Raw genomic sequence first — 27,899 nt, 5'->3', positions numbered from 1 at the left:
CCTCTCAGCATCTTCTGCCCTTGGCTCCCACGAGCAGCAAGTTTCTTTGGGCACTCTATGGGCTAGTTTTGTCAGCCAGTGGGGTCTGCTGTGTTTTGGAAGTGCTTTGTTTGGAGTTCACACTGTCGCAGCTCCTGTATTCAGCCTTTATTGAGGAAACAGCCTGTGAGATCCTCTGGTGGATCAAAAGAGGCTTCCAAAAGAGGCCTTGAGGCAAGGCTGCACTTCCATCACACAGTGGCTCACTGCATCTGAGGTGTGTTCAATGCAGTCTGAAGTTTTTGTCCAGGTCACAGCACAGTGTGGGGCTTTCCCCAGACCTCTCAGCCAGGACGCCTGTAAGGCCTTAACATGCTTATGACACATTTTGTGTTTCTCATGCATCTCAGCTGCTCTGTTTTCACCTCTTCAAGGTTTCAGTGTAGACCTGGACCAGGTGCAGGGCCTGGCCCCCAACCACACCGTGGTGCTTGAAGTGCGCTTTGAAAGTGCCCACCAGCCCCAGGGTGACGTGGATGTGCTGCTGCCCATAGAGGTACCACAGCTCTTGGGGCAGCCAGCAGGCTGGGCACAGCAGCAGATGTCACTTGGACCCTCCACTGAATTCTCTGTCCTTCTCCAGGTGACAAACGGCCCCACATATAACATCCGCCTCCATGCCACCGTGTCTGAACTGTCGCTCGAACTCTCCAAGAACAGACTGCACTTCTCTGACATCCTCATTGGGCAGTGCCAGGTTGAGACCATCCAACTCCACAACTGGTTCCGAGTACCCTGCAAATGGTTCATTACTGGCACCAAGCCTGTTCTGAAGGTAAAGCACAGGCGACATTGAACATGTAACTTCTTGGTTGTGTTTTCTTTCTGTCTCTTGCCCTTTCTGCTCCTGTGGCTGCCTGAGCATTTGGATCTACAGTGCATTTGAGGAAGCTTCTGAGGGTCTGGATCCAGGCTGGTTTGCCTGGACCTGTTCCATTAGCTGATGCTTTGCTTTTCTGCCATCTTTGCCCATTCCTCCTCCTCTGATGACAGTAGTTCCCTATCTGCCTGCCCTGTCTACAGGTTTGAATTCCAGCTCTAGGCTTTAGGGCCACACTTGCTTTGGCTGTGGGTGCACCATATCAGTGTCTCAGAGCATGAGGAGACCTCACACAATTGATTTCTGTGCCCAGAACAATCACCTCAAATACAGGACACCAGCCGTACGTCAGAAGCGGCGGGTGCTGGAGGATGAGCCCTGTCCCTTTGAAGTGAAGCCCTCCAAAGGAATCCTTGGTGCAGGAAAGTGGCGGAACTTGCAGATCCGGTTTACACCCAAGGAGGAGGTGAGATTGGCAGGTGTCAGCCCAGGAGGCCTGTCAGGGCTGTCTGGAAATGAGGGCTTGGTGCAGAGGGTGTGGTATGAGCTCTGCCTTCACAGGGAGCTTTCTGCCAGGCCCATACTCAGCGTGGCTCAGTTCACCCCACAGAGCATTCCCATGAGATGTGCTTTGAAATGCCCACAGGGACCTTGCACAGAGAGCATCAGGGCTGCCTCTCAGCATATGGGGGCAATGTGCCCAACTCTCCTCAGCCTCCCCCTTGCCTGGCTGTATTTGCAGCTGCAACACTCAGTACAGAGCAGCTGCCCACTTGCAGAGGATAATCCTGGAATGGCCAGTCAAGGCTCATCCTACTGCAGGACTGACAGACAAAACAGCCACCACACACCTTCCTGGACATGGTGGGACAGTCACCTGTAGTGGTGTGCTGCCAGCAGTGCCTGGGGCTCTGGCCTGCCTGTACATTCCCATGCATCTGGGGATTCAACTTAAAGGATGGAGCATTCCCAAAAGTAGTTTGCCTGTGGCCGCTGGGTCTTGGAAACTGGTAGTGTGTAACAGCATGGACACAAGTGCTTCTGTGCTCACAAACAGTCCTAGGGATCTTTTAATTGCTCAAGAGATGTAACCATCTTTTGTCTGGCCTGGACCAGAGCCAAACACTAAGCAGAGATGATGACCCTTATTTCTGGCCAGCAAGAGCTGATTTGCCTCTCTCCTGGAGCTGATGTTTGCCTGATGCAGCAGTGCCAGGACAGTGTCTGGACACTGTAACCCCGAGGGCCCTTCCCATGAGCATTGCACTCCTGCATGACTAGGGGAAAATGTCTGACAGTCCATTGTACATGCATCTGCTACCAAATACCCAGTTACAGTGCACACCAGGATTCATCCCAGTTACTCAGACCAGGACACAGATGCTGTAGTCCCTAGCAGAAGTAAATATATGGTTTCCATTCACCTTGGAGGGACTGATAACACCCTGACTGTGGGGCAAGAGTTGTATTTGGGGTCCTGTCACCTGGATGAGTTTTCTCCACTTTTCTCTTTTCAGAGGTCTTACAGGAATGAGCTGGAGTTAAACATTTGTGGGAGCAGCAATCACTTAAAGCTGCACCTCTCAGGACAAGGTCTGGAGCCACGGTTGGAGTTCAACCCCCCAGCACTAAAGATGGGATGGGTGCTGGTGGACAGCGATAGGGTGGAGGCCACAGCAGTGGTGAGGAACCCATGCAACTTCCCCATTGAGTTTTGCTCCCTGGATTTTGATGAGCAGTACCTTGAGGAGAAGAAGGTGAGAAGGCAGGTCTGGTCCCCATGTACGTGCTGCCCAAGCTTCACAGCACTCCAGCATTCCCAGGCTTGTGCCAGGGAGATGGAGGCAATCCCCAGGGCAAAGGCAACTCTGCTGACATGCCTTGGGAGGACTTAAATAGTTTTTGTTGTTGGGAGGAAGGGAGAAGACAGAAATCAGGTTTGTTGAGTCTGTGTGATCAAAAGGCAAGAAAAGGAATCTTGTGTGTGGTTTCTCTTCCCTACACACACAGATCCTGTGGATGGCAGTGGGGTCTGAGTATCAAAAGAGCTTTTTAATGCCTCCATGTGCTGTGGGTAAGACTCTGCCTCCACAGGTGCTAAAAGACCATGAAACAGAGAAGAGAACAAAGGCCCAGCAGGCAGAGCTCAAGGCCAGGACTAAGACCAAGGCCAGGACTGAGGCTGAGGCCAAGGGCAAGGCAGCACCAGGTCAGAAAAACAGTGAGGGTTTGGCGGTGTCTTTTGACTGTGGTTACAGCTGGGACTCCAGTCCATACACCCTGAACTCTCTGTCACCTTGCTCTCCAGGGAAAGTCCATGCTTTTAGCAGCTGTCTGTTCCCCAGATGGTGGAGGAGCTCTTGGGTGAAGGGCTGTGGCATCCTCTACCAACCCTGTGTGTAGCCAAAGCAAACTCCTATCTGCCTGCCACAGACTGGGGAAATAATCAGGATATTCCCTTGTGTCCCTTAGCCACAAAGACTAGGATTGTATGAGTTCTTCAGCCAGTAGGACCAAGTCTAATATCAGTGGCTCTTTGATATTTGCACCTTCCTAGCAACAAAAGAACAAGAACATGTTGCTTTCACCAAGTTTCCTTTCCTGGGATCTGAGGGGATGGGGAGGATGGTGAGGATCAAAGGTAGGCCGGAGGCTGACCTGGTTTTGCACTGCAGCACATCACAGGACTCTCACGTTCTGTCCTGAGTCCATGGTGAAAGGGACTGGCAGTCCTGTCTCTCGGGCTGTCATGCGCCACCTGAGCATTGATGCATCTTCAGAGAGGCAGCCCAGAGGGATTGTTGTCATCATCCATGGGCCACCCCGGGCAGGTACGTCAGCTGCAGCCCAGGGCTGCAGGGAGAGGGCGGGCAGGAGGAAGGTATCCTGGTGGGCCATGGTGCTTAAGGCAAAGTCCTCAGCTGAACAGGAGGTGGAGATGATCCTCTTGGCTCTAGAATTCAGAGCTTGTACCCACGCTCTAGCTGCCTCCCCCATGGCCTCCCCTGGAGGGACACTTGATTTCCCACTGCCCTTTTAACTTTGAAATCTTGTTGGAGATTTTTCCAGGGCCTGTCCCTGCAATGCCTCCTGTGCCAGTGTCACCAAGCATCCCCCTCTCTCTCTCAGGAAAGACGGAGATAACAGCAGGCCTGTGTCAGTACTATGATGCTGCTTACATATCCATTGACACCGTGGTGAAAGAGGCCATGGCCAACGATGGGAGCCCAGCAGGGCTCAGTGCCCGGGAGCTCTGCACCAACGCTGCCATGGAGCCAAAAGGCAAAGATAAAGGTAATGCTGGTAAGGAGAAATGCTGGACCCAGAGCTTGAGAACCCCACCTTGAATGTCCACTTCTGCTTACTCAGAGCAGCAGTTTTGCAGTCCTTGAGTCTCTTAGGGAACATGGCTGAAGTGCATCTCTGGCTTGTCTAAAAAAAAAAAAAAATCAATTTTAAGGGCTCAGTCAGAGGTTCTTTTATAGCCCCTTTTGCTGCCATTCTTGGCATGTGGTTGTTTTTCTAGGGGTGGTGAAGCACACCTGTCTCTTTCCCAAGTATTTTATATTTCCTCAAAGCTGAATTGAGCTTGCTCCTCGTGGGCAGCAGTTCTGCCCTGCACTTTAACAAAGAAAAGTCTTCTGAAGTGGCTCATTAAGCCACAGGAAGACTGACTGTGAGTGTAACCTTGCAAGTGAGAGGAAGGGAAGGACAGCCTCCCAGAGGAATTTCTAATGAGAGACATGCTCCAGATGAGCTCTTCTCTCCAGAGATTTACCTATGGCCACTGTCAGGTTACACAGCTCGTTGGGTGTTCTCCATGTGAGACTGGAGACTTTCATGAAACTTCCTGGGCACTTGGTACCCTGAGCTCTGCAGGGTGAGGCCAAACCTGGCTCGGTGCAGGGGGAAGTTTTGCACTGCTCAGTGTTGAACCTGGCTGGGTTGGGAGCTGGTGGGAAGGAAAAGAATCTGGGTCCCAGCCGGACTTTTCCCATAGGAGGATTTAGCTTCAGTGGAGACAGGTGATGCAAGTGTGGCAGGGCTGCAGGTCTCCACAGGAGAATGCTGGATGGGTGCAGTGTATGGAAAAATTACTCCTGGAGGACGAATCTTTGGTTTGATCTGCAGGGGAACTGCTGTGCAAGCAGCGTCACCTGTGTGCACAGTTGTTAGGAGGGACATAGTGCTGACTTTAAAATCAAGTATGGGATGGTGTGCTTTACCTGCTGGTAAGAAAAGCAGGGAAGGAGGTGCTTCTGGGAAACAGTGCTCCCAGTGCCCAGCAGACTGGGGAAAAAGTGCCATGTTCCTTCCCAGGGTTGTGCCTGTTGTAGGGAAAGGTGCCTGCTTGCTTTCAAAGCCCCTCTGAACCATCTGTCCCCTGTGCAGGTAAAAAGCCTCACCTCACTGCTCAGACCAAGAATAAACAAGCCCCTGGGGGAAAAATCAACAAGAAGGATGCCAGAGGCAAGAACCCTCCGGCACAAAAGAAGGTGCCAGCCAGCAAACCCAACATAAAGGACACCAAGGTAAACATGATCTGCCCTGTTTGATGCCTGGGACCTTTGCATTGTCTTTGAGATGAGCAGGGGCTGCTTACAGTGGAGGCTCTGTGCCAGCCACGGCCTGGTATGTGGGTCCATAGTGCCACGACTTGGGCTGGGAATGTGCTCTGGCAGACAGCTCCACTGCTTCTCAGTGGTTTGCTGGCAAAGTGCAGTCCTGGCTAGTGTGGCTGCAGGCAGTGAACAAAGTGCTGGGAGGCTGCACTGGGGGCTTGCAATCTTGGGTGTCTGCTGGCCAAGGGATGGGCCCTCCAGGACCATCCCCTGGAGCCCCCAGCCTGCACTGCAGGGCTGTTCTAGTTTGCACTAGGGAGGAACCCCAGCTCCAAGCCCAGCAGTGGGAGTTGTTCAGGGCTTTCCACCGTGGTTTCTTTTCCTTACAATGGTCCACATTGCAGTTCACAGTTTCCACTGCTCCTGCGCCGCAGCAGCTGAACATCACCAGCAGTGGTGGGGAAGAGCTGAACTTCTTGAGCTGTGTGCTGCCCAAGGACCTGCTGGTGGACATCCTCAGTGAGAGGCTGAAGGTGTGTGGGGTGGGGGAAAAGGAGACATTCCTGCTCCAGAGAGACAGCACTGGGGTACAACTCAGAGAGGAGGAGAAGGAGGAGGAGGATGCTGGACTGTGTGCAGGGAGCCCTGGGGGAAGCTGCAGCTGCCCTTATTGGCAGAGCCCACGGACAGGTCCAAGCTGCTCTTAGCTACTGCACTTGGAACAAGGATGGCTGGTGACATCTGGGTTTGCGGTGCAGCTGCGAGCCCCCTGTGTGCAATGGCTGACTTACTCTTCCCTTTATTCACAGGGTAAAGACTGCTACAAGGGAGTGGTCTTTGATGGCTTGGAGACCCTCTTTGCAAGCAGCCTGGAATCTTCTTTGCTCTGTGTACTCAGAGCTGTCAAGACTTGTCATCATATTTACATGGTGAACCTGCATCAGGATTATGCTTCTTGGAAAGCCAAGGAGGAAGCTGAAAGAAAGAGGAAGAAAGCTCAAACAGAGAAGGAAGGTGAGATATCTCCTCTCAAATTATCTCTCTGAAGCCCTCAACCATATCTCTGTGTATCTGGATTTGCAGCAGAGCTTGTAAGAAATGTTTTTATTAATCTTTTTACCTTCTGCCTCAGTGTAACCAGCACTCCTGTTAATCTTTTTACCTTCTGCCTCAGTGTAACCAGCACTCATCTCAGAGCTGCAGGAGATCTGAGGTTTAAAGACTCACCTTAATCTCTAACATTAAATCTTGGGCACAAGTGCCAGCTGCTGTAGCTCAGTGACAACCAACTGTCCTCAGCCTTGGTGCACTTAAGCCAGGCAAAGCCCAAGAACCACACTGCCCGGCCATAGTTTGGGGGATTGTCTGAATTTTGGAGCAGGGATATGAGCTCCCCAATATCTCCTGGTATGATAGGCTGGGTCAGGAAAGGCTGTGAATCCTTGCAGCTGACACAGAGCATCCAGCTCTGCTTGCAGTCACTCACGGTTTCTCCTCTGGTTTAAAGAACTGCAGCAGAAAAAAGCTATTCAGAGGAACAGAGAACATGTCTTGCAAATGGATGAGGATGAGTATGACATCCTCCCTGAGGAGAAGAAAGCAGAAGTGGATAAAATAATACTGGAAACGAAGACTATACAGACGGAGGGGTGAGTAAGCCGTCCATGGGTTACTGCTTAGGGTCCCTTGAGGGTTTCCAAGGACTCTGAGCTCAGAGGTATTTGATAGCAAAGGCCAGAAGCAACACAAGGATGGCCACTCTCAGCTCCCTGGCTCCCAAGAGAGGAAGCACCTTCTTCTGTTGAGCTAGAACATCATCTTCTCTATTTTAGTGGTGAGCCCTCCTGGCTTAGATGCTGCCTGCAGGGAGCTGGGCTCTGGGCTTGCCTTGGCACTGCCTGTAGAAGTCTCTTCAAGTCCATGATGTTGATTTATGCCTTCTTTATCATCTCCCTTCTTCACCAAAATGGTGGGATTGTGCTATGGGCAGGTGTGGGGCACAGGGTCCTGGTCCTGCCACAGATGAAGTCCTTGCAATGCTGAGCTGCCAAGGTTCTCCTTATGGTGGGACACCACCCATAAAAGCTCACGTCCTTTAGGCTCCCCTTCCACTGCAGCAGTAGGCAAGCTCTGCTCCAGCAAGGCAGCCCAGCTCAGGACTCATAGGAAAATTGTGGAGCTGGGAGTGGAGGCTGCTTGAAGCAAGCCTGTGTATCAGGGCTCCTTTCAGCCCAGGCTGAAGTTGGTTTCATGGCGAGGTGACAGACAAAGCTGCTTCAAATTGTTTGCATGGCAGATAGCACTGGTTTGCTTGGTCACAGCTGATTCCAGCAGGAAACCTGGCTGACAGGAGCCTGTCTTGCAGGAGAGGATTCCTGCAGCCTTTGCTTTCTGACTGATAGGATTATTCACATGAAGGGGCAGGCTGTGCCCAGGGAGAAGGGGGTTGAATGAGCAGAGGATGAATTGTAGGAGGGATAAGCAGATGTTAGCAATCTGTGTTCTGCTTTAAACTGGGAAATCAAGAGACAAAGAGCGTTTTCAGGCATCAGCACAGAGAGCTGGTGGATCAACCTTTGGCATTGGGCTGGAGGTGTCTGGGTGTGCCTTAAGAGGGAGGTTGCAGTCGAGACTTTACGATGGCAAGGCGTAGGTTTGGCTGGTCCTGGAGGTCCTCTTCCACCATGGCACTCACTTGGGATGTTCCCAACCTCTGTGGGTTGAGGAAAATCCACAGAAATGGTCTCATGATTCTGCCTGGCCTCGGGGTCAAGGAATGAATTGCAGGGCCAGCCAGGACTAGTGAGCCCAAGTTTCTGGTGGTGACTCTCCGCGATGTTTTCTATTTTGTTTGCTGAAGGGAGCTGAAGGAGGTGGCTCAAAAGCTTGAGAAGGAGGCAAAAGACTTAGGGGAGGAAGAGAGGCAGAAGGAGGAAGAGAAGCAGAAGAAGGAAAATATACATATCTCCGTGGGGAAGCAGCCTGAAAAACCACAGAAGGAAGCCAAAGCCCCAGAGAAGAAGGAAACCAAAGCCCCAGAGAAGAAGGAAACAAAAATCCTAGAGAAGAAAACCAAATACCCAGAGAAGGAAACAAAAATCCCAGAGAAAAAAGAAACCAAAACCTCAGAGAGGAAGGAAACCAAAATCCCAGAGAGGAAGGAAACCAAAATCCCAGAGAAGAAAGAAACCAAAGCCCAAGAGAGGAAGGAAACCAAAGCCCCAGAAGAGAAGGAAACAAAAATCTCAGAGAAAAAGGAAACCAAAGCCTCAGAGAAGGGGGACTCCAAAGCCCCAGAGAAGAGGGACTCCAAAGCCCCACAGAAAAGGGGAACCAAAACCTCTGGGAAGGAGGAAACCAAAGCCCCAGAGAAGGGGGAAGCCAATATCCTAGAGGACCCAGCTGAGATGGAGAACTTGATCCTGAGGTTTCAGATCTACGAGTCGTCACAGCAGAACATCGCAGAGGTTTTCTCCTCCTGGGACAGAGTTCAGGGTACTATGCAGTTACCTATGATCCAAAAGGGAAACAAGTCCCAGCCTTCAGGTGAAAACAAAGGTCTAAAGAAAACCAGTAAGCCTCAGGAGAAGGTGAAGAAGCCTGAACGTGAACGTGTAGGCCAAAGGAGTCTTCAGTCATCTCAGCTGGGGATGCAAAGTGAAGCTGCAGAAGGGGCAGTCAGTGACAAGCATGTTGGGGTGCCATGCCTGGACATCCAGGTCTCAGATCCTAAGGCCATGATCAGGGAGATCCTGAGGGATGGGAAGCTGCCAACGGAAGACCAGGTAAAACCCTGCAAGGCTGAGATCTTGAGCTTGCCGTGGTGGTAGGCCCTGGAGCATTGTGTCCCCCAGGTGATAATGGCACAGAGCCTTGTCCAGGCCCCTGATGATGTTCCACAATGGCTCTGTACCATCTGTGTGGATGGGGAGGTTATCACCATCCCTCAGATGGGCAGGAAGTGTGAGTGCTTTGTGTACAAGTGTCCCATCTGTTCAGAGTTTCCCAGCCCGGAAATCATTATAAACAGTCCCAGGACAGGGCAGCTCATAGTCATTGTTTTCTTCCGCTGAGTCACTTGGGAGAGGTTTCTCTCCTGGTCCCACTTGTAGCTCTTGATTCTGCTCTGGAGCTTGCTCACCCCACTGGGCATAACAAAGCACTTATACTTCATATAAGTCAAAAAACCCATTGCCAAAAGCCCAGTGCCTTTGAAGAAGGATGGAGGAGACAGAAGTATAAGCAGGATTTTCTCTTCTGATTTAGATGCTGAAACATCTGGGACTGCATCCTGACGGCCCTCCCCTTGCCCCTGCTGCTGTGCTCTCCATAGTCGAGTACCCAGAGGAGCGGCTGGGCCGGGCAGAGCGTGTGGAGCCCTTCACCATTGTGGCACCTCGAGGTGCTGCTGTGGAAGACAATCTGGTGGGTGCTCCAGTGGTGCCAGGGCAGGGACCAGGCTGGATGGGGGCATGGGGGACAGGTTGGATGGAAAGAGCATTGTGGAGAGGTAGTGAAGATGTGATGGGGCCTCGTGTCTGCAGGTCTCCTTTCTGTCAGGGATGGGACAAAAGAGACAGCTCTGTGGAGACAGAGCAGTTCTGTAAGACAAGAGGTAAAAAATCACTTAAAACCATCAACTTGCTTTGAGGAGAGTCCTGAGTTTGAAGGAGTGTCCTAGGCAAAACACCAATAAGGAAGACCAAGTCCATGGGCAGGTGGACTGACTTATTTATTCTCTCTTCTGTTGGTGAACAAACCCTCATTTTGCTTTCCAGGATGGGGATGTCTCAGGGCTCACCTCTCCCTCCCTTTTCTCTCTCCCCTTAGGCCAAGGCCCCAAATGTGAAGGGCAGTTCTGCTGAGGGCCAACCAAAGACAGGTAGAGCAGCCAGCAGAGACAGCTCTCTAAAGGAGAAGCAGAGAAGTCCCCAGGATTCCTCTGCAACAAGGTCCAAAAGTATGCTGGAAAGTGCCTCAAACCCCACAGAATTCCTCAGGTGAGGCGCACAGGAGGAAGTGATGCCTCTGCTTCTTTGGTCCTCTGGCCAAACAAGGCCCATCATCCCCAGCTCCACAGTGACCCTGTGCCAGTGCCTCCACGGGATGGCGAGTGCACCCTCCTTGTTTCGTTTGCTCCTCAGCAATGTCTGAAGGCTTCTCTTTAATTGCCAGGCTGAAACGGTACCGGTGGGTAGTGCCTGCCCACGGTGAGGTGAAACTGAAGGTCCACTTCTCCACCAAAAAGCCAGGGAAATTTGAGCAGACACTGAGGTTTGAGCTCGTGCAGACAAAGCACGCGTACGAGCTGCCCTGCTGTGGCACCGGCCTGTACCCCAGCATCAGCCAGGACCCACGGTAAGGCTGGCCCCTGGCAGCCCCCACAGCACAGCTGCCCCTGAACTCACAGCCAGGGCTGACCCCTGGGGCTTCTGCCTGGGCAGATCGTGCTGCCTGAGGTCACCCAGCACCTCCTCCTGTGCTGGAGCTGGCAAGGCAGATGGTGCCTCAGCCACCAGGAAGGGTTTTGGCTTTCTGACTACATTTCCTACTTGGAGCATCTCATAGCTCTCCTTCCCCACTTTCTCTGCCCAGGCTGGTGTTTCCACAGTGGAGGGAGACCATGGAGGCAGATGACATCATCTTCAAGGAATATGTTGAGAGCACAAAGCAATTCCATTTTGGACCGCTGCTGTGTGGGAAATCAAGAGACTGGTATGTGCTCCCTGCTGGGCTTTGCACTTTTGTGGACACACCTAGGGAGAACAGGCTGTCCTGGTGGCACAATCCAGGGCAGTCCCCAGCAGAGTCCTGGGAGACACATGGGTTTTGAAGGACCACAGATGTGTGAACTTGAGCAGATAAGAGGCAAATGAGCCTTGGAGGAGCTGCTCTGCCTGCCCAGTGGGTGTCTTGGTGGCCGCCTTGGTGGCCAGAGCCACAAGCTGCTGCCAGTCCAAAAGTGATTTGGGGGCAACTTCTGTCCCCCTCCACATCTCAGCTTCACCCCTTAGAAAATGAACTTTATGGTGATTTTTGAAATGCTTTGAGCTCTGCAAGTAGCCTGATCAAGCAATTATTCTGTAGATGATTTTGTAAACCTTTTATTAATCTGGAATTATTAATAAGATTTTATGGTTGACCTGCCAATGGGTATCAGGAGGAACGTACAGCAGGAATTACATTTTCCTGTAAAAACGTTGCATCCTCACTGCTGGATAAAGTTTGCCTAAACACACTGTCATTGAAGCTATTGTGTATTTCTACTTTTACTGTCACTCTTTTTTTTCCAGTAATATTTCAGGTCTTGTCTCCATAGGAACTCTGGAGGGCTAAGTCTATTTTGACAGCCCAAGGAAATGAAATCAAAATAGTTTAAAATAGCAGACAATCATTAGCCAGATTGATGGATGGTCTGGGATTTGTGTTTGCTTCTTTTACCCTTTCACTCCAAAGTCATTTCCACACCTGAGAGAAGGGTCATTTGTTATATTTTTGCATTTCTCTTGAAAATTGATGCTTTATATTTCTTTCTCAGACTTTGAGCTAACCCATGAAATTCAAACCAGTTTCATGACTTTGATGAAAAAGATTAGCTAAACTCTTTTTCCAAAAGCCTTTCTTTATACCCTGCAGGGAAGGCACACCAAGAAAGAAGGGGAAAGAACCCATGTGCCTGGTGCACTGTTATTTTTCTGGGCACCTTTGAATTTGCATTGTATCAAAAACTCTCAAAGTGGCCTGAGCATCATCAGGCTTCTGGGCTGGAGGCACCAAGTCTGGGGGAAGGCATCAGAGTAAGGCCAGGCTGAGCACACGGCCATGCCCCTGACTGGGATCCATTTCCCTCACTTGTTTGTTAGAGTAGGGTCTTCCAGCACTGCTTCCTCAGGTGCACACGGTGCTCTCCTCTGTGTGTGACAAGGGCAGCAGTCTGCTCTGCAGCCTTTTCCCCTTTTGTGGACAGGTACAAGTGCCAGAACTGTCCCAGCAACTCGGAGAAAATAACCATCCTCAACAACTCCCCCATGAACATAGAGGTCCAGTTCTCCTTTGAGAATGCTGGGAAAGCAGCGACGTTCCACTTGGACTCTCACAGGATGGCGCTGAAACCAAAGGAGAAGCAGGTAGGAGAAGGGCAGGCGGAGCAGGCACCGTAGAAGTGCCCAGGGGCTGCTCCTCCTGCTCACACACAGAGCTCTTTCAATTTCTTCTTGTGGGGCCGTGTCCAGGAGCTGACCATTTGGGCATACCCCACTTCCCCTGGCTTCCTGCAAGACAAACTCATCTGCAGCATTGGGAAGAACCCGGAGCCAGTGGTCTTCAGCCTGTGCTGCCATGGGGTGCACGTGAAGCTGGAGGTCAGCCCCCTGGAGCTGTCTTTTGACAAGCTGCTTCTGCACAGGTCAGTCATCCCACAAGCACTCCAAAACCTGTGACAAAGAGAAAACATTTGACCCTGGTTTCCAGGGCATGGATGGAGCTGCTCCAAGTTGCATTCAGTGGCCAGGCTGGTGTCACCATCCGGCAGCTGACACCAAGTGCCTTCCTGTCTCTGCAGGACTGACAACAGGACCTTGGTCCTGAGAAACAACACCCTGCTGCCCGTGGCCTGGCAGCTCAGTGGGCTGGATGACCTTGCTGAGGACTTCTCCTTGTCACGAGATAACGGCACCATTGATCCCTGCTCAGAGTTTGAAGTGACAGTGCATTTCAAGGCCGGGCAGCCTGGCAGCATTGAGAAGAGCCTCCAATTAGAGGTGAGAGGGGCTGTGCCCTGCCTGGCAGAGCGGGGCACAGTGAGCAGCTGTGTGCTGCTAGGGACAGAACCAGGAAGAGCTGCACCTGACAGACACAAGGGTGCTGTGACCCCAGCTTCTGCCTCTGCACAGCGTTTGCCAGAATGTGCAGTGCGTCCACATCCCCCCAGATAACCAGACACTGCATCCTGAGCCTGTACCACAACCACCTTGTCCCTGTGAGTGGTTGAAGGTTGCTGTGTGGTTGTACAGACTGCAGCGTGATCTCTACATTCCTCCTGGACGTTCTCTGAAGCTCTTGCATAGTGCAACAAACTCTCCCCCTGGGATTTTGTTCCCCGTGGATTAGGGACTGCATTTCAGAGAGGGTGCTAGGTGATTGGAGAAGGTTGTCAATGCCACCTGCTCTGAGACACCTCACACTTCTTGTGGTTGTTCTTACATCTCTGTGCCTCTCAAGGATGCTTTAGCAGCAACATTCCCTGCTGTGGGAGTGCAGAGTTGGGCTGACAGGGTTTTTTACTGCAGCAGAATCCCACTGGGGCAGCCCATGAGATAAACAGCAAAGCTTGGGAGTCCTCCAATGCTTGTGAAGCCAGGGAGGCCGTAGGGGAAGCAGCCAGCAGAGACAAGGATTGTCAGGCTGTCTACCAAAAGAATAATTAATGAACAGTGTCTGTTTCTTGCTGCCTTAGGTTTCAGATACAGAAAACATCCTGGGGATTGTTCAGACTGAAAACATCAAAATCTCTGCAGAAGTCTATGACATTCCTCTGAGCATCGACATCCCTGAAGGTCAGTGGATGCCTCCCAAACAAAGCAGTCCAGGTGCACTGCATTACCTTGGGAGGTGGGCAACCAAAGCACATGAGATGGGATGGGATGGGATGGGATGGGATGGGATGGGATGGGATGGGATGGGATGGGATGGGATGGGATGCAAGGATGGCATGGACACATAAAGCACGTACCCTGCAAGGTGCATGGAATAAAGCATTGTCAGCGCACTGACAGCCTTAACTCTCTCCCCTCTGAACTCTGAAGTGTGCAGCTTCATGTGCAGATTGGATTTTGGGGCTTTGAAAGAACAGTGATGTAAACAGGCAGTTGCAACTCCCACAGGCTCAGCACAGCATATAAAGCAATTGGATTTGTGTTTGGAAGCGAGGAAATGGGAGACAAGCTCCTTAGGTACTAAGCCTGCAGATATTTTGAGTGGGAAGAGAAAGGGTAGACAAGTAGCTGGAAAACACTTCCAAGAATGGAAACTTGATGAAAAGGGTTTTGTGCCAAGACCTCCATGTAGTTTGGGACCTGGTATATTCTGCAACCATGTTTGACTTTGCTCTGTGGGTTTTCTGCAGGTCCAGATGGAAGCTTGGAATTTGGAACCATTAATGTCCTGGATAATGTGAAGAAAGTCCTGAGTCTGAAGAGCAAAGGGGTATACAACATTGAGTACAGGTGAGTCCAGCTGCCTGGTAGTGAGCATTTCCTCAGGCTCCCAAGCCTGTGTTGTCCCTCTGTCAATGGCTAGAACTGTTTCCATGCTGGCTGCCTCATGGTAAATAAAAAACTTGGGCTCTCTGATCTCAATTATTCTACCAGAGAATCCAGCCACAAACCAGCAGTTCTTCACAGCTCAGCTGGAGCCCAAAGGAGAGCCCCAGAAATGTCAGCCACTGAAATGCTGAGATTCATTGCCTTTCTTTGATGGTCACCTCCTTTCTCTTTCTGAGACTCTGTAAAGAGTGAATGAAAAATTTGGTCTTAAGGTTTCTTGCAGTAACCTCATGACTGACTGCACTCTGTCAAGATCCAGGATTCCCTGAGCAGAGCTGGACTCTCCCTTTCCTTTTTTTCTGGTCCAATGCAAAGTCCTGGCTGTGCTGGTGGCACCTATATTTTTAACTGCAGAGATCTCCATTCCTTCCCTTTCTCCCCAGTTTCATGCTGAAGGATGCAGGTCCCAGGATGCAAGACTTGGCATCCCACTTCACTGTTGAGCCTCAGTCAGGCATGCTGACTGCCTCCCAGTCTGGTGTGAATATTGAGATGCTCTTCCACCCCACAAGTGAAATTGTCCTCAAGAACAAGCCCATCCTGTACTGCCAGGTGAGCTGCCTGGGCCAGGCTGTGTTATCACACGGTGTTCTGGGAGCATAAACAGGATAGGTGTCTAATGGAAGGAGTGCCTTACTGGAGAATCCTCTCTGCTACATACACAAACAAAGCCTTTCAAAACCATTTGGGAGGCTTCCTAAGTGGAGCTGAGCATCTGACTCTGGAGGAGGTGCTTAAACAGGGAGGGTAAATGGATGGAGGTGGAGGCTGGGACTGGGGTAGAGGCTGGCCTCTTTGCTTTGGTTACCTCCCTTCCTGTGGACACAGGTGATAGATGGCAGCTCAAGGGAAGGAGGCCAGGCTGTCGCCAACATCCCATTGAAGGTGTCAGCAAGAGCCGAGTACAGCAAGTACAGCGTTGAGCCTGCCTCACCCACCGACTTCGGTACCATGATCAAGGGCACCAGGAAGAGCCGGACTCTTGTGCTGAAGAACAAAGGCATGGTCAACTTCAAATTCCACATCCGCCAAGCAGACAAGGCTGCATCTGCATTGGAAAGCAAAAGGTATGAGAAGCCCTGCACCACCCTTCCTGTGAGGAGGCACCACCCCACAGCTGGTATGTGGCAGGCAGCCACAGCTATCATCCATTTGCATCCCTGGCTAGGGGAGAGGGAACAAAAAAATGTCTCAGTATCCCCATGTGTAGTACAAAGCTGGTGATAAAGCTGCTCTGTCCAGCAATGGGTGCTACAGGCTGCTCTCTGGGAGCCATCAGGAGCAAGAAGGCTTTCCTCTGTGAGAAGGAAGGCCAGCTTTGGCCTCAGAGAAAGGCAGGGGAGCTCAGCATGACAGATATCTTTGCTTTCTCCCCTCAGTTCAAAGCAAGGGGAATCTGCTCCATCAGCTACAGAGCTCTCAACAGGAAGGAAATCAAGCTCCTCAACACAGGTGAATGACTCCTGCTCCCCAGTAGTGCTGCTGCAAGGGATGTGAGAAGATGCTGCTGTGCCCAGGCCTGGGGGCTCATCGCCACAGGATGGAACGTGGTCTGCAGGATGGAGTCCAGTATCTGCTCAGTCCCACTGAACATTCTGTACTCTGGCTCTGACCTGGAGTTGTAGGGTCAACAGAGGGGGGAGCAGGTCCTGTGTTTGGTAGCTGCGAGCCAGCATAGGTCTGTGAACACCACAGAAGCAAAAACATCCCCCACTGAACTCCCAGTCCACAGAGCTCAGACAACATTGCTTTTTCTTCTTCCCAGTCTCTACCTCTCTCCCATCATTTCTCACAGATATTTCTGCTCTCCTATGTTACCTCTGGAGATTGAAGGATCACAGCTACCACCTTCATTCTTTACACTCGGACTCCTTTCTCTCTGCCACTTGGGACAGGCTTGCAGCTCCTCTTGGCTTGTTGCTCTCAGCCTGGAGCTGCCTTTGGGCCATGCAGTCATCCTTCCCTGCCCTGGGACTGGGTGCTTGGGCCCAGCTGGAAGCCAAGGCAGGACATATTCCTTGCTGGGGTGCTGAAGGCACAGCTATTAGCCATCAGCCTCTCCTGGAACTTTTTCTGCAGGATCGCCTCATTCTTGGCATGTTCAAGGTGTCCCCCTGCTCTGGCTCTGTCCATCCGTGGGGCCAGCAGGTGATCAGAGTGGAATGCTTCGCCAGGCAAGAGGGGATATATGAGGAGCAGCTCTACATTGACATCACAGGAAGAGACCCCAAGGACAATCCCCTCGGCATTCCCTTTACCCTGATGGCCGAGTCCTACTTCCCAGGTACCTACTGCCCACAGTCACACCTGCTGCTGATCAGCACCTAAACTTGCTGCTTGGATAGAGAGGCACGCTAGCCCTGGTGTCCCACCTTAAAATCCTCAGAGGTTCCAGCCCTCTTCAAGTCCACCAGTGGACTCATCCCTTCCAGGCTGAGAGGGATGCATGGAAGGATAAAAGGAAAGCAATGCTCTCTAAGACTGAGGTTGACTGAGCTCCATCCTCACAGCCAGCTCCCCCACCCAAGGCTGGGTTTAGCAGTCACCCAGGCAGAAAGGGCTTATCAAGGCTTCTGAGAGGCCAGCAGGGTCATCAGGGAGGCTTCTCCATGCTCACCCCTCTGGTCTGTCCACAGCACTTGTTAAAGATGTCAAGTTAATCTTCAAGGAGTACCCGATCTGCAGCAGCACCAACTTCTGCCACGAGCTGCAGTCATTGAAAGGCGCGGGCCTGTTCATCAGAGATGAGAACAAATTCGTCTTCCACAAGGTTGTGGTTGGGCAAGAGGCTGAAGCTCATTTCAATATTTACAATGCAAGCCGTCTGCCATGTGATGTGGCCCTCTCCATCAAACCCCTGCCTGGAGAGGTAAGAACGGAGGCCAAGGTGGTGGTTGTCCTCTAAAGGCCGTGTGAGAGCCTGTTTTGTTCTCCAGATGCATTGCTTCCTGTGGCCCAGACTAGGCTAGCTCAGTGCAGCTCAAACTGCAGGAGAGAGCAGCAGAGCCAGGGAACAGTTGTGTGGAATTCTGCATGTCTGGGGCAAGGTTTTGGCTCACACCTCTGGGTCTTCAGTGGGAGAAGTGAATCCTTCTAAACCTCTCTTGGAAGCACACTCGGAGACGGGCTGTTATGAACTGACATGTCAGGGCTCAAAGCAGAGCATTTTCTCAGTTACGAATTGACATGCCAGGGCTCAAAGCAGACCATTTTCTCAGGCTCCCTGGCTTTTCCTTCTCTTTGAATGCCAGTTCTAGGTTATTTGCAGGATCTTCCATGCAGTGCCCACCTCCCATATAGGCTGGGGCAGCTGCCAGGACTCAAAACACACAATGCTTTAGCACAAGGTCAGCATGCCCTGGGAGGGAGGGAGCCTGTCCAGGGAAGCAGGAAGGAAGACACTGTCTGGGGCTGTTCTCAGTAATGCATTTATGAATAAAACTGTGTCATGATGAAAGGTATTTTCTCCTAACACTGCTCTCTGGGTTCCCCCAAGGAAAAAAACCCTATCGAAAGCATTTTCAAGGTGGATCCAGTCAAGATGTCCATTGCCGCCTCATCCTATGCTCTTGTGAAGGTGACCTTCACCCCACCAGACGAACAGGACTACGACTGCATTATCAAGGCTTCCCTTGTCATCCCAAAATGGTAACTAACCCTGTGAAATACTGGGGGAGGCCTCACTGACAGCTGCCTCTCCCCTGGGAAGGCACAGACCTCTTGTTAGCTCTAATGCTTTCGGTAGCCTTAGGCAGAGTTCTTGGCATCAGATGATCTAGGAGTAACTCTTAGAGCAGAAAAATGAGGCTGATGATTTATTCTCTGTGAGAAACCATGAAGACAGGGAAATACTCCGTAGCGAATTGGAAGCTACTGAGATGTGCTGCAGCTGAGCTCTGGCCGTTTCCAAGTACAAAGGCTTAGATGAAGCAGTTTCTGTGCCAGCAGGTCAGCAGGCACATTTTGCTCTTTGTTTCCGTACAATTAAGTGATCCTCTGATTCCCTGGCATTCATTAAGTGCCGCCGTGCCAAGCTGCAGCCGCCGGGCTTCCCCTGCCCGGCAGAGGCACGGCCAGCTGCGGGGAACGCTCCCCTGGATCTCCAGGAGAGCCGGGGAGCGGCTGAGGCAGAAGTTTCACTGTCTGCCTTGGGTGGCGGAGAGGCGGCGTCCGAGGAGATAACAAGGGAGCCGACTCAAGGCTAGGGAAACAATTTCAGGTTTAATCCAGGCTCCGGGGAACCCAGTGCCACGGAGAATCCAGTAGCCAAAAGCGCCCTCGAGGCTTTTGCAACGTCTTAAATAGCGGGGCGGTAGCAGGGGGAAGGGAACGCCCATTGACCCGTGCGGGATTTGGGGCAGTGGAAGGTGAAAGGATAGACAGACACAAAAACCAATGGGGAAACTGAAGGGAGGGAGCCCGGGCCCTCATCCAATCCCTCGAGGCCCAGGGAGCAGATCGGGAGGAAGGCGCTGGGAGCCGAGTGACGGACCAGGGAGCGGGGAGCGGGGAAGTGCCCGAGCGCTGTGAGGGAGATCGGCGCTGAGGGGGCGGCGGGAAAACGCGGGGCGGAGCCGCTGGGAGAAAATGGCGGGTGGAGGGGCGAGCCGCTGCACAACTGTTACAGGAGTATAAAAACACACTACAACAATTAAGCTATGCTTTTGCTTGTTGCATGTCTCATCTCACTGCAGCCAGGGGATTTGCCATATCTCATCTGATGCCTCGTTTTTTACCTGCTGCACTGCTTGATTCAATTAAGTGGAATTAGTTTTAACTGTTATTGTGGAAGGCTCTGGCTCTTTGGAGCAGATTCCTCTTGTGAATGGCCCTGAGTGGATTGGGAAGAGGCTGGTGGGGGCTGTGTTGTGCGGTACATGAGCACCAAGCAGGGAAAACACTGTGGGTGGCCCTTGCTGCTTAACTTGCCCGTGAGAAATGGGTTAGTGCCAGCTGAAATTGTTTCTGTGTCTCTCCTGCAGCTCTGTGAGAATTGAACCTCGGATCGTGACCTTCCATATCAGCGGGAAGGGGCTCGAGCCACAGCTGACAGTCGTGTGCCCAAGTGCTCGCAGCAAGAGGGGAAATGCCGTGCTACGCTTCAAGAGGCTCCAGGTGGGGGATTCAGAGACGCTGCCCCTGGTCGTCCGTAACAATGGCATCGCACCTGTGGAGGTGAGGAGGACCTGCTCGAGGAATGGTCTGGTTTGGGAGCAAGTGCTTGTGGCACAGGGGAAGGGTCCCAAAAAACATGGCACACCTGGGAAGAGGTGTCAGAATTCTTTTTAAGCAAGTGACCGACATCTGTTCTCCAAGAAGAGAGTTCTTGGAAATTTTCCATCCAGGCTTTCTTCTTTTAAGTTGAACACAAGAAAAGTGGTGTTTTCCCCCGTCTCTCAGGTCACCCTCTGTTCTCATGGACATGTGTGATTTCCCACTTCCATTAGATTGTATTTGATCCTAGCTTACTACCTTTTAAGTAAATTTAGTTGTGCTTTAATTACATTCTGCCCATTACTTTCTGTCCTGTTTGGTTCTGTGTCAGTTCTATCCAGATGCTTCTGAACACCCTTTTTTCCTGCTGGTTTGACTTAACTTTTGTGCTAAATGCTGTTTGTAGTGGGAGAGGTGCTGGGCTCTCATGCAGGACCAGCAGCACTGTGGTGTCAGTCTCCCTGTGCCATCCTGTACTCACACCAGTATCATTGTGCTCTGGGTTCCCTTTTCTCAGTTTATGTTATGCCTGGAGGATAAGCATGGAGTGTTCTTCTTGAGAAGCAGGGCCTCCACACTCAGGATATTCCGCACTGGAGATGTGGAAGAGAACTCCTTTGGAAACGGTAAATCCATTAACCATGAAGTGTGATCATGCAAAGAGGGAAAACCTGTGCCCTGCTCTTGGCTTCTCCGAGCAGCAGCCAGATGTTAGGCACACTTTCTTTTATTGGGCTCTGTCTCCCAAGCTTTTCTTGGGGACTTTTTGCAGGGTCTCCTCCTAGCAAGTTGTAGGAAGTTCTTCTGTTCTTCTAGACATGGTGGGTTGAGTTGTGGGGGGCTGTCACTACCTCAGTGGACCCTCTGAAGTATTTGCTGCATGTGGGACGGTACCAGCCTGAACACACACAGCCCTTGAGCACAGAGACAGCCAGCAGAAGCCAAAAGCACTCTTTGGCTCAGCTTTGCATATGGCTGGAGCTGGCTGGAAGCAAATGGAATGAGGGCTGGGCATCAGCCTGAGGTTAAGCTGCTTAAGTGGTGCTGTGTCTGGAGGTGGCAGTCCTGTGAACAGAGGAAGAGGTTCTGGGGCCACTGGGGGTAGAACCTGTGCTTAGAAGGCAGCTGGTTTCAACCTCTTATTCCTCATCTATCCTGTGGAAATATTTCCTCTGTACAGCTGTATCACTTAATCTGATTTCCATTGCTGTGCAGAGAGCAAGCCCCCAAAGAAGCTTTTCTTCCTTCTGTGTTCTGGGCAATCGACAAAGTTTGATGTCATTTTTAAACCCACTCTGGCTCAACGTCTGGAAGAGAAGATTTGTCTGTTAGTGGGGGACATCTGCATGACCCAAATAGAGCTGGTGGGTGAAGGCCACAGGGATGAATTCACCCTCGGTGGATTAGAGGAAGACATCCAGGAGAGGAATGCTGAGAGCAGTCTGAAGAAAGACATCATTGATGGTAAGAGAGGACAGGCTGCCAAGGTGTAGCAAGGAAGAGGAAAATGTCTGATCATGTGTGTCCTCCCTCTATCCAGGCCTGGGCTGTCACCCACAGGGCTTGGTGGCCTGTGGGCATGGCAGCCATGCGTGCAGAGCAGCGTGTGCTGTGCTGCATGTCGCTGGCTTAGGGACGTGTCAGGGTGTTTCCCTGGAAGTGGTGGGATGGGGAATTGCCTGGGGCACTCCCTCCAGAGGGAGGAAGGCTTGGAGCAAGGAAGCATTGAACATGCAGGTGTCTGTGCACGTGATGGGGGCAGGTGGAGCTTCCTGCATGCTGAGATCCCTTGCTCTCCTCCTTTACAGCTGTCAGAGTGAATCACCTCCAGTTTGGGTACTGTCCTGTCAGGAAGCCCTGCCGCAGGACCTTCACCATCACCAACCACACCCGTACAAAGGTCATGCGCTTTGAGTGGGAGACAGACGCCCCATTCCAGTTCTTCCCCAAGGTGAGCGTGGACTGCTCTGCCTTTCCCCATTGCTCAAGCCCTGCCCTGGTGTTCCCAGGAGCTGGCAGGGAGTCCTCACGTACCAGTGATAGCCTGTTCCAGTGCCACGGAGGAGATGCAGCCCCTGGCTTGGCTGGGCCATGGCTGCCAGCCTTGCAGAAAAGGCTTCATGTTATGGGAGGTGGCACCTTCTGTTCATACTTTTGGATATCCAACTTTGTGTACATCCACTCTGAGGTGCAGATTCCTGGCATAGGTGTTCACCACATCAGTCCCTTTTGCTGTCAGTCCTGGCCTACCGTCCGCAGGGGCTGGCCCAGTTCCGGTCCCTTTGCTCCCTGGCTGACCTCTCCCAGGCCGCATGGCTTCCCCTCCCGCACCCAGCCCGTGGCTGGGCAGGGGAGGTCTGAGCTCTTCACTGACTGGAACAAAAGAGAGAGTTGCCCTGGAGTTCTCCGCTTTTAACCCCCTGTGTTCTCAGACATGTGTCCAGTGTCTTCAGTGGTCACACCACATGTCAGCATTCAAATCTGACCACTGATTGGTTTGACCCCAACTTCCTGAGAAAACTCACTTCCTTGTCAAACCAGGATACCTTGGCAGGGACCAGGCTTCCAATTTGGTCTTGACTCCCTCTCTGATTCTCCCTAGGTGGGACACCTCCATCCTGGCTGTGCCAAGGGCATCACAGTGATCTTGAAATCAGATGTCCCAGCCACCTTCAGGAGGCACCTTGTGAGCTGCAAGGTGACCAAGATTAACTTTGAGCTGCCACAAAGGAAGGTTCCTGACTGGGATGACCAAATATGCATCGTCACATGGAAGGAAACCACCAAGAAAGACCCGGCAGCCAGCTGGCCTCAAAAAGAAAAGGTTAGAAGCAAAATGGCCAAAAAAGCCAACCCAGCTTTTACACAAAGAACCACCATAACACCATCACTGTTGGCTGAGCAGCTCCTGCTTTCTCTGGACATTGGACAGCCGTGAGGTTCACCAGCAGTGCATTCCAGGAGAGAGGTGGAAACACAGTGACTGGATACACTCACACGAGAGGGGGAAGCCTTTTGGCAAGAGACCTTTAGCCACACACAAACTGCATCAGTCTGTGCCACAAGCACGAGTGTTGCAGCCTGTGTTGAATGGGGAACGTTTTCTTAGTTTATCCCATTTTATGGTGTTAGAAATCTCTTCACCTCATTTCGTGTCTTTCTGCAAACAAGGAGTTAAGTCTGCTGCACTCTGCCTCTTCTTTCAAAGCGGAGAGAAATCCACTTCTCCTGCATATGAACCCCAAGTTTTGTCTGCCTGGATACCAGAGAATTTGGTTGTCTCTGTATTGTGTGGGATATCTCATCATGGAGTAGCTCAGGCACCAATGACAGTATGGAGGAGTCCAGAGAAGGATCATCTCCAGAGCTTCTTGCTTTTATTGTCATTATTTCCAAACACACTTATCTTGGGTGATGGTTCTTTCTGAGTTTCTGGACCATTTTAAGGCCTCTATACCATCCTCTTTTCTATCAGAACATGTGAGGGTGGAGACTTTCCTAGTGAGATCTTTCACATCCCAAAATGCACATCCTCAGCTCCCAGCAACGTAGCTGTTGCTCCACACAAGACATCTGGAAAGCACTTTCTCCTAAGACAAGAAGAAAAAGGTGCTTTCTAGAACTCTTCAGTCTTGGGGTTCTCCATCCACAGAACTCCAGCAGGGGAACTGAAACCAAATTTTGAGACCTGCTGGATTTCAAGGGGACCAGGAAAAGAGTCAGTGCCTCTACAAGGTTGAAGTACAGGACTAGAGCACAGCTATAGTCTCCATCGATATATTAACAGCTGTGCTAGTGACTGCTTTGATCCGTGGGTGGAAACAACTACTGTAGCAGAGCAGTCTCAATGTTGTCATCTTTCCAGGGAAGTAAAAGTGAGTGGTCCTTTCTAGTCCCTCCGTGAGGCTGATCTTGGAGGCCAGAAGATTCCTTTCTCAGCCTGACTTTCTGGGCTCTGCTCAGTGATTCCTCCCTTCTCTGTTTGCAGGTGATCGAGATAGCCCCGGAGCCAGCTCACACTGTGGTGGAGGAGAGCAGCCAGGAGTTGGAGGTGTACCTCAGTGCCGTTGTTGCCTACACCCAGTTCAAGCTGAACACGACCGTGGTTCAGTTCAAGGATACCTTGCCCTTCCAGACAAGGACAACCACGTGAGTGCTGGAGGCCAGGCAGGGCCCTGCGAGCAGGAGCTGCCTTTGCCCAGGGCTGGCCCAGTGCCGTGTTCCCAGAACTCTGCCCCAGCCAAAACCAGCACAGGCCCATTTATGTGCACACAAAGCCAAGCAGCTGGTGGTGGTCAGGAGAAGGTTCAGTGCTGCCATACCTTTCTGCTGAGAACAACCATGGATTTGCTTTCACAGCATGTCTGCATCTGCTCAAGAATAAGTTTGCAGTCAAACCAAGACCTAAAGGCCAGAGTAAGCCCCTTAGCTTCAGTGTCCTGGGCATCATGTTGGCCCTTTCCTCTTAAACTTCCAGACTCTGAAATACTTTTTTGGGCCACTCACGACAGCAGTCTAAGCATGGCAGAGTTGCCTGGCGAAGAAGATGCTCCTCGGCAGAAAGCAGTACCATCAGACAGTGTTACTGTACTATTTGCTTTATATTTATTGGACATTTTTTGTTACTCCTCCTTCTCGCTTTTCAGTTTCAGGCTATGCAACACGGGGAAGGTAGCCCTGGAATACTCCTGGGAGAAAGCTGCAGATAGTGAAGCGGTGAAGAAGCCATTTGCAACTGGTCAGATGAGTAAGGGCATTTCACTTGGTAGCTGAGGGCCTGGGAGAAGACTGTCACTTCACAACATAAATTGCTTTTTCATCCTTGTCCACATGTCCACTTTCATCAGCAGCTTCCCAGCTGCAGCTGGAGAGTTTTCTCCTTGTCCCCATCTGCCTTTCAGCCCCTTCTGTTCTTGCTCTGCCACTTCTGCTCTGCAAAGGAGCTGAGCCAGGCTCTGGGGAGAGCCATGTGCTGGGTCAGGACTGGGAAGGGGGATGTCATGTCATCTCTTTGAGAAGTCTGAGACTGTGAAAAGCAATGGTGTAACAAATGAGCTGCCCTGCAGCCACTGTCTGTGTGCAGTTCCCCACTCCAGGGCAAATGCAAAGTCACTGTCTAAAACCAACTCTCCTGCTTTGGCACAGGAGTGTGTGCTGCAGGCAGAGACTCTGCTCCCAGACACTCTTATTTCCTGCCAGAAGTACTTGGTCAGGGATGCTCCAAGTGCATCCCAGCTCTCTTCCAGCTACCTGCACAGGAGGCAGAGTTGCTGGGAACACAGGATTTTGTCATTGAAAGGTGTTCTCTTCCTCTATGCAGGTCAGTTCGTCTCTGCTACTTTAAAGCGTTACAGAAAGCTGCTGGATCGTTTTAGGTGGCAGCAGGAGCATCCTTTCCAAATTCACCCTTCTGAGGCCCAGCAGCTGCAGCAGCCTGCCAAGCAGGAGCAGGATTTCAAGCAGGAGCTGCAGCAGCCCGAGGAGCAGGACTGTTCCAAGAGGCTACTCTACTCAAAGCGTGTTGGTTCTGCCCTGGAAATCTTCACAGATTTCACTCATGGCCTGCCATTGTTCTCCATCAACCCCTGCCATGGCATCCTTGCTCCTGGCCAGAAGCAGACCTTTCATGTGCAGTTCTCTCCAAAGTTCACGGGGATGTTTCAGACCACCGTGCTGTGCAGGTGGGAAACGTCGACACACTTGCCATCTCATGCTTCTGATGGGTACCACTGGGCGATCACAGGATGGGACAGGGTGGAAGGGACCACAGTAGGTCATCTGGTCCTACTTCCCTGCTCAAGCAGGTTCATCCCAAAGCACATGGCACAGGGTTTTGTCCAGAGGGCTCTGGAATAATTCCAGTGAGGGACACACCCCACCCTCTCTGGCAGCATGGCACCTGCACAGGAAAGAAGTTCTTCCTCAGGTTCAGGTGGAATTTCCTGTTCCTGTCCTCCATGCAGCGAGTACAGCTGTTAAATCTGCTGCTCACTGCTTGCACAGAGAGAGGATGCAACACTATGTGCTCTGCAAGGAGACAGAAAAGCAGCTGGCCTGGAATGTTTGTCTGGTTAATACCAGTCCCTCTCTTCCTAGGATTCCTAACCTGAATCCGGCTCAGAAGATGGGGCAGGTGATTGTGAAAGGCAGAGCCCAGGAGCAGAATAGTCTTGGTGAAACTTTAGAGGAGACAGAGGAAGACCAGGGACTCAAGAAGGAGGTGCTCTGGAAACCAATACCCAAAGAACACCATTTGTGTCAGCTGGTGCATCCGCCTGGAGCCGGCACCATCGTGCCTCCTGCTGCTGATGGTCTCCCACCTGGAAACCTCTGCAGCTACCCTTCCAAGCTCCAGTGAACACCTCCAGCTTATCTTTTAACTACCTACTTATAACTTTAATTACCTACTGAATAATTTTCAATTAATTGTTAATAAACAATTGTTAATAAATTGTTAATTGTCAGCTTGTTTGATGGATATATGGGCTGAGTCCAATAAGATGGAGTTTATCAAGTCCAAGTGTAGTAGATAGGGACAGGCGAACGGAAGATTTCGGGATGTGACGGAAAGAAAGACCCCCATCCCCCTCTCACCCTGCAACATGTTATCCATTACCCCAATGAATGTAACCACACCTAACCCAGTAGTCTTCCACTCCTAACTAACCCTAGAGACCCTGCCAACCCCCCCTGACGTAGCAGAGTCCCCCAAGACTATTTAAACCCATGAGATAAGATAATAAACGCTTTTGACCGTCCACCACATTGGTGCCTGCATGTGTCGTTAGACCGAGTGGCCCAGGGGAGACTGGGCTGCCGTGCTGTTCCTTACAACCAGGTCGCCGTTGTCTTCCATGAAGGCAACATAACTGGTGCTGAAGCCCGGGAATAATTCGCTCGGGTAGCGGGTGTCACCTGGACAAGAGCAGCAGCCAGACCAGTGAGACCGTGTTCTCGGCGAGGGAGACGTCCCAGGACCCGCGGTCGTCATGGATGCCATCGCCAGGGTCGTAAGTGAGGTTCATAAGCAATGGGGCATTGAGTGTAAGCTCAAAGACTTTTATCTTGCTATAGCAAGGCTGCTTGAGCTTGGGGCAATTGAACGCCCTGTGGATGTTTTGCATCCGGAGATATGGGAAAAATGCACAGCTGTGCTGGCCGAGGACACAAAATCCTCAGGCAGTGGCAGAAGCCTTAAGGCATGGGGCAAAGTAGAGAAAGCCCTGCGCAGAGCAATAGAAGAGCAGGAGACATGGAGCATAGCGCGTACGTGTTTATTATACACCCAAGCTAGGCGTAGGAGCGGCAACGCAAACCGGCCCTGAGGGTGATCCGCCCGGGAGCGGGGATCCGGGGGGGCCCGGCGCGTCGCCCCCCACCCCGGCCCGGGGCCCGGGACCCCCCGCGGAAACCTCCCAAAAATCCGCGGCTTCCCCATCCGCCCCACCACTGCCGGTCAGTGACCCGCTGCCGGAGGTGCAGCAGCGCGCAGAGTTCTTTTGGCGGGGACTGGCAGGGGAAGCCAGAGGCGCGGAGGCCGCGGCTCGGGAGGAGATCCTACCCACGCCGCCCCCGTATCCCTTTGAAAATGGCGCCGGCAGCCAAGGGGAGGGGCGGGGCGCGGGCAGTCTCGGCGCGAAGAGCCCAGAGGTGCGGAGTTTTGCTAATGCGCGTGCGCGGGAGAAAGAGGAGGAGAGCGGCAGAGGGCTCGGAGCCAATTGGCAGCCGCGCCTGACGCCACTACCATGTAAGGGAGGAACCCCCCCCTGCAGGAGGCAGGGCGAGCCCGGGGGGCGGCAGTGGCGCCACCCCCGGGGGGAGGAGCGGGGTCGGAGCCGCACAAAACGGCACCGAGCCCCGGAAGTGCGCTGGCATTTGACTTCCGACTCTGAGTCCAGCAGCAGCTCCGGCAGCTCGGAAGAGCTGTTGGGAGCCGGCTGG

General features: G+C 52.0%; 2 protein-coding genes across 2 annotated transcripts; both read left to right on the top strand.

Moving 5' to 3' along the window:
- Positions 1–15,151, top strand: LOC144247092 (axonemal central pair apparatus protein HYDIN-like). The gene is given in 18 exon segments (XM_085589340.1): positions 1–825; positions 1,193–1,325; positions 2,377–2,616; positions 2,954–3,068; positions 3,535–3,690; positions 3,994–4,143; positions 5,252–5,391; positions 5,508–5,954; positions 6,231–6,462; positions 6,929–7,070; positions 8,282–8,453; positions 8,745–9,206; positions 9,688–10,064; positions 10,516–10,779; positions 11,017–11,136; positions 12,389–12,548; positions 12,654–12,826; positions 12,983–15,151. Coding segments are annotated over 18 exon segments (4,101 nt in total). The 5' UTR covers positions 1–580; the 3' UTR covers positions 13,356–15,151.
- LOC144247091 (axonemal central pair apparatus protein HYDIN-like) lies at positions 13,765–27,742 on the top strand. The gene is made up of 6 exons (XM_085589339.1): positions 13,765–13,770; positions 13,877–13,976; positions 14,546–14,645; positions 15,128–15,296; positions 15,573–21,422; positions 21,767–27,742. The coding sequence occupies exons 1-5, from the start codon at positions 13,765–13,767 to the stop codon at positions 15,966–15,968; spliced, it is 771 nt and encodes a 256-aa protein (XP_085445465.1). The 3' UTR covers positions 15,969–21,422; positions 21,767–27,742.
- Positions 27,743–27,899: the final 157 nt, after the last annotated feature.

The sequence above is a fragment of the Lonchura striata genome, chromosome 11, assembly GCF_050655825.1.
Source record: "Lonchura striata isolate lonStrDom1 chromosome 11, ASM5065582v1, whole genome shotgun sequence".
NCBI classification, from domain to species: Eukaryota; Metazoa; Chordata; class Aves; order Passeriformes; family Estrildidae; genus Lonchura; species Lonchura striata.
This window is presented reverse-complemented; position numbering and strand designations above follow the sequence as displayed.

Coding starts and splice junctions, on each gene's coding strand:
- LOC144247091 (XM_085589339.1), top strand. Junction 13,977..14,545: donor GAGCATCGACATCCCTGAAG/GTCAGTGGATGC, acceptor GGTTTTCTGCAG/GTCCAGATGGAAGCTTGGAA. Junction 14,646..15,127: donor GTATACAACATTGAGTACAG/GTGAGTCCAGCT, acceptor CTTTCTCCCCAG/TTTCATGCTGAAGGATGCAG.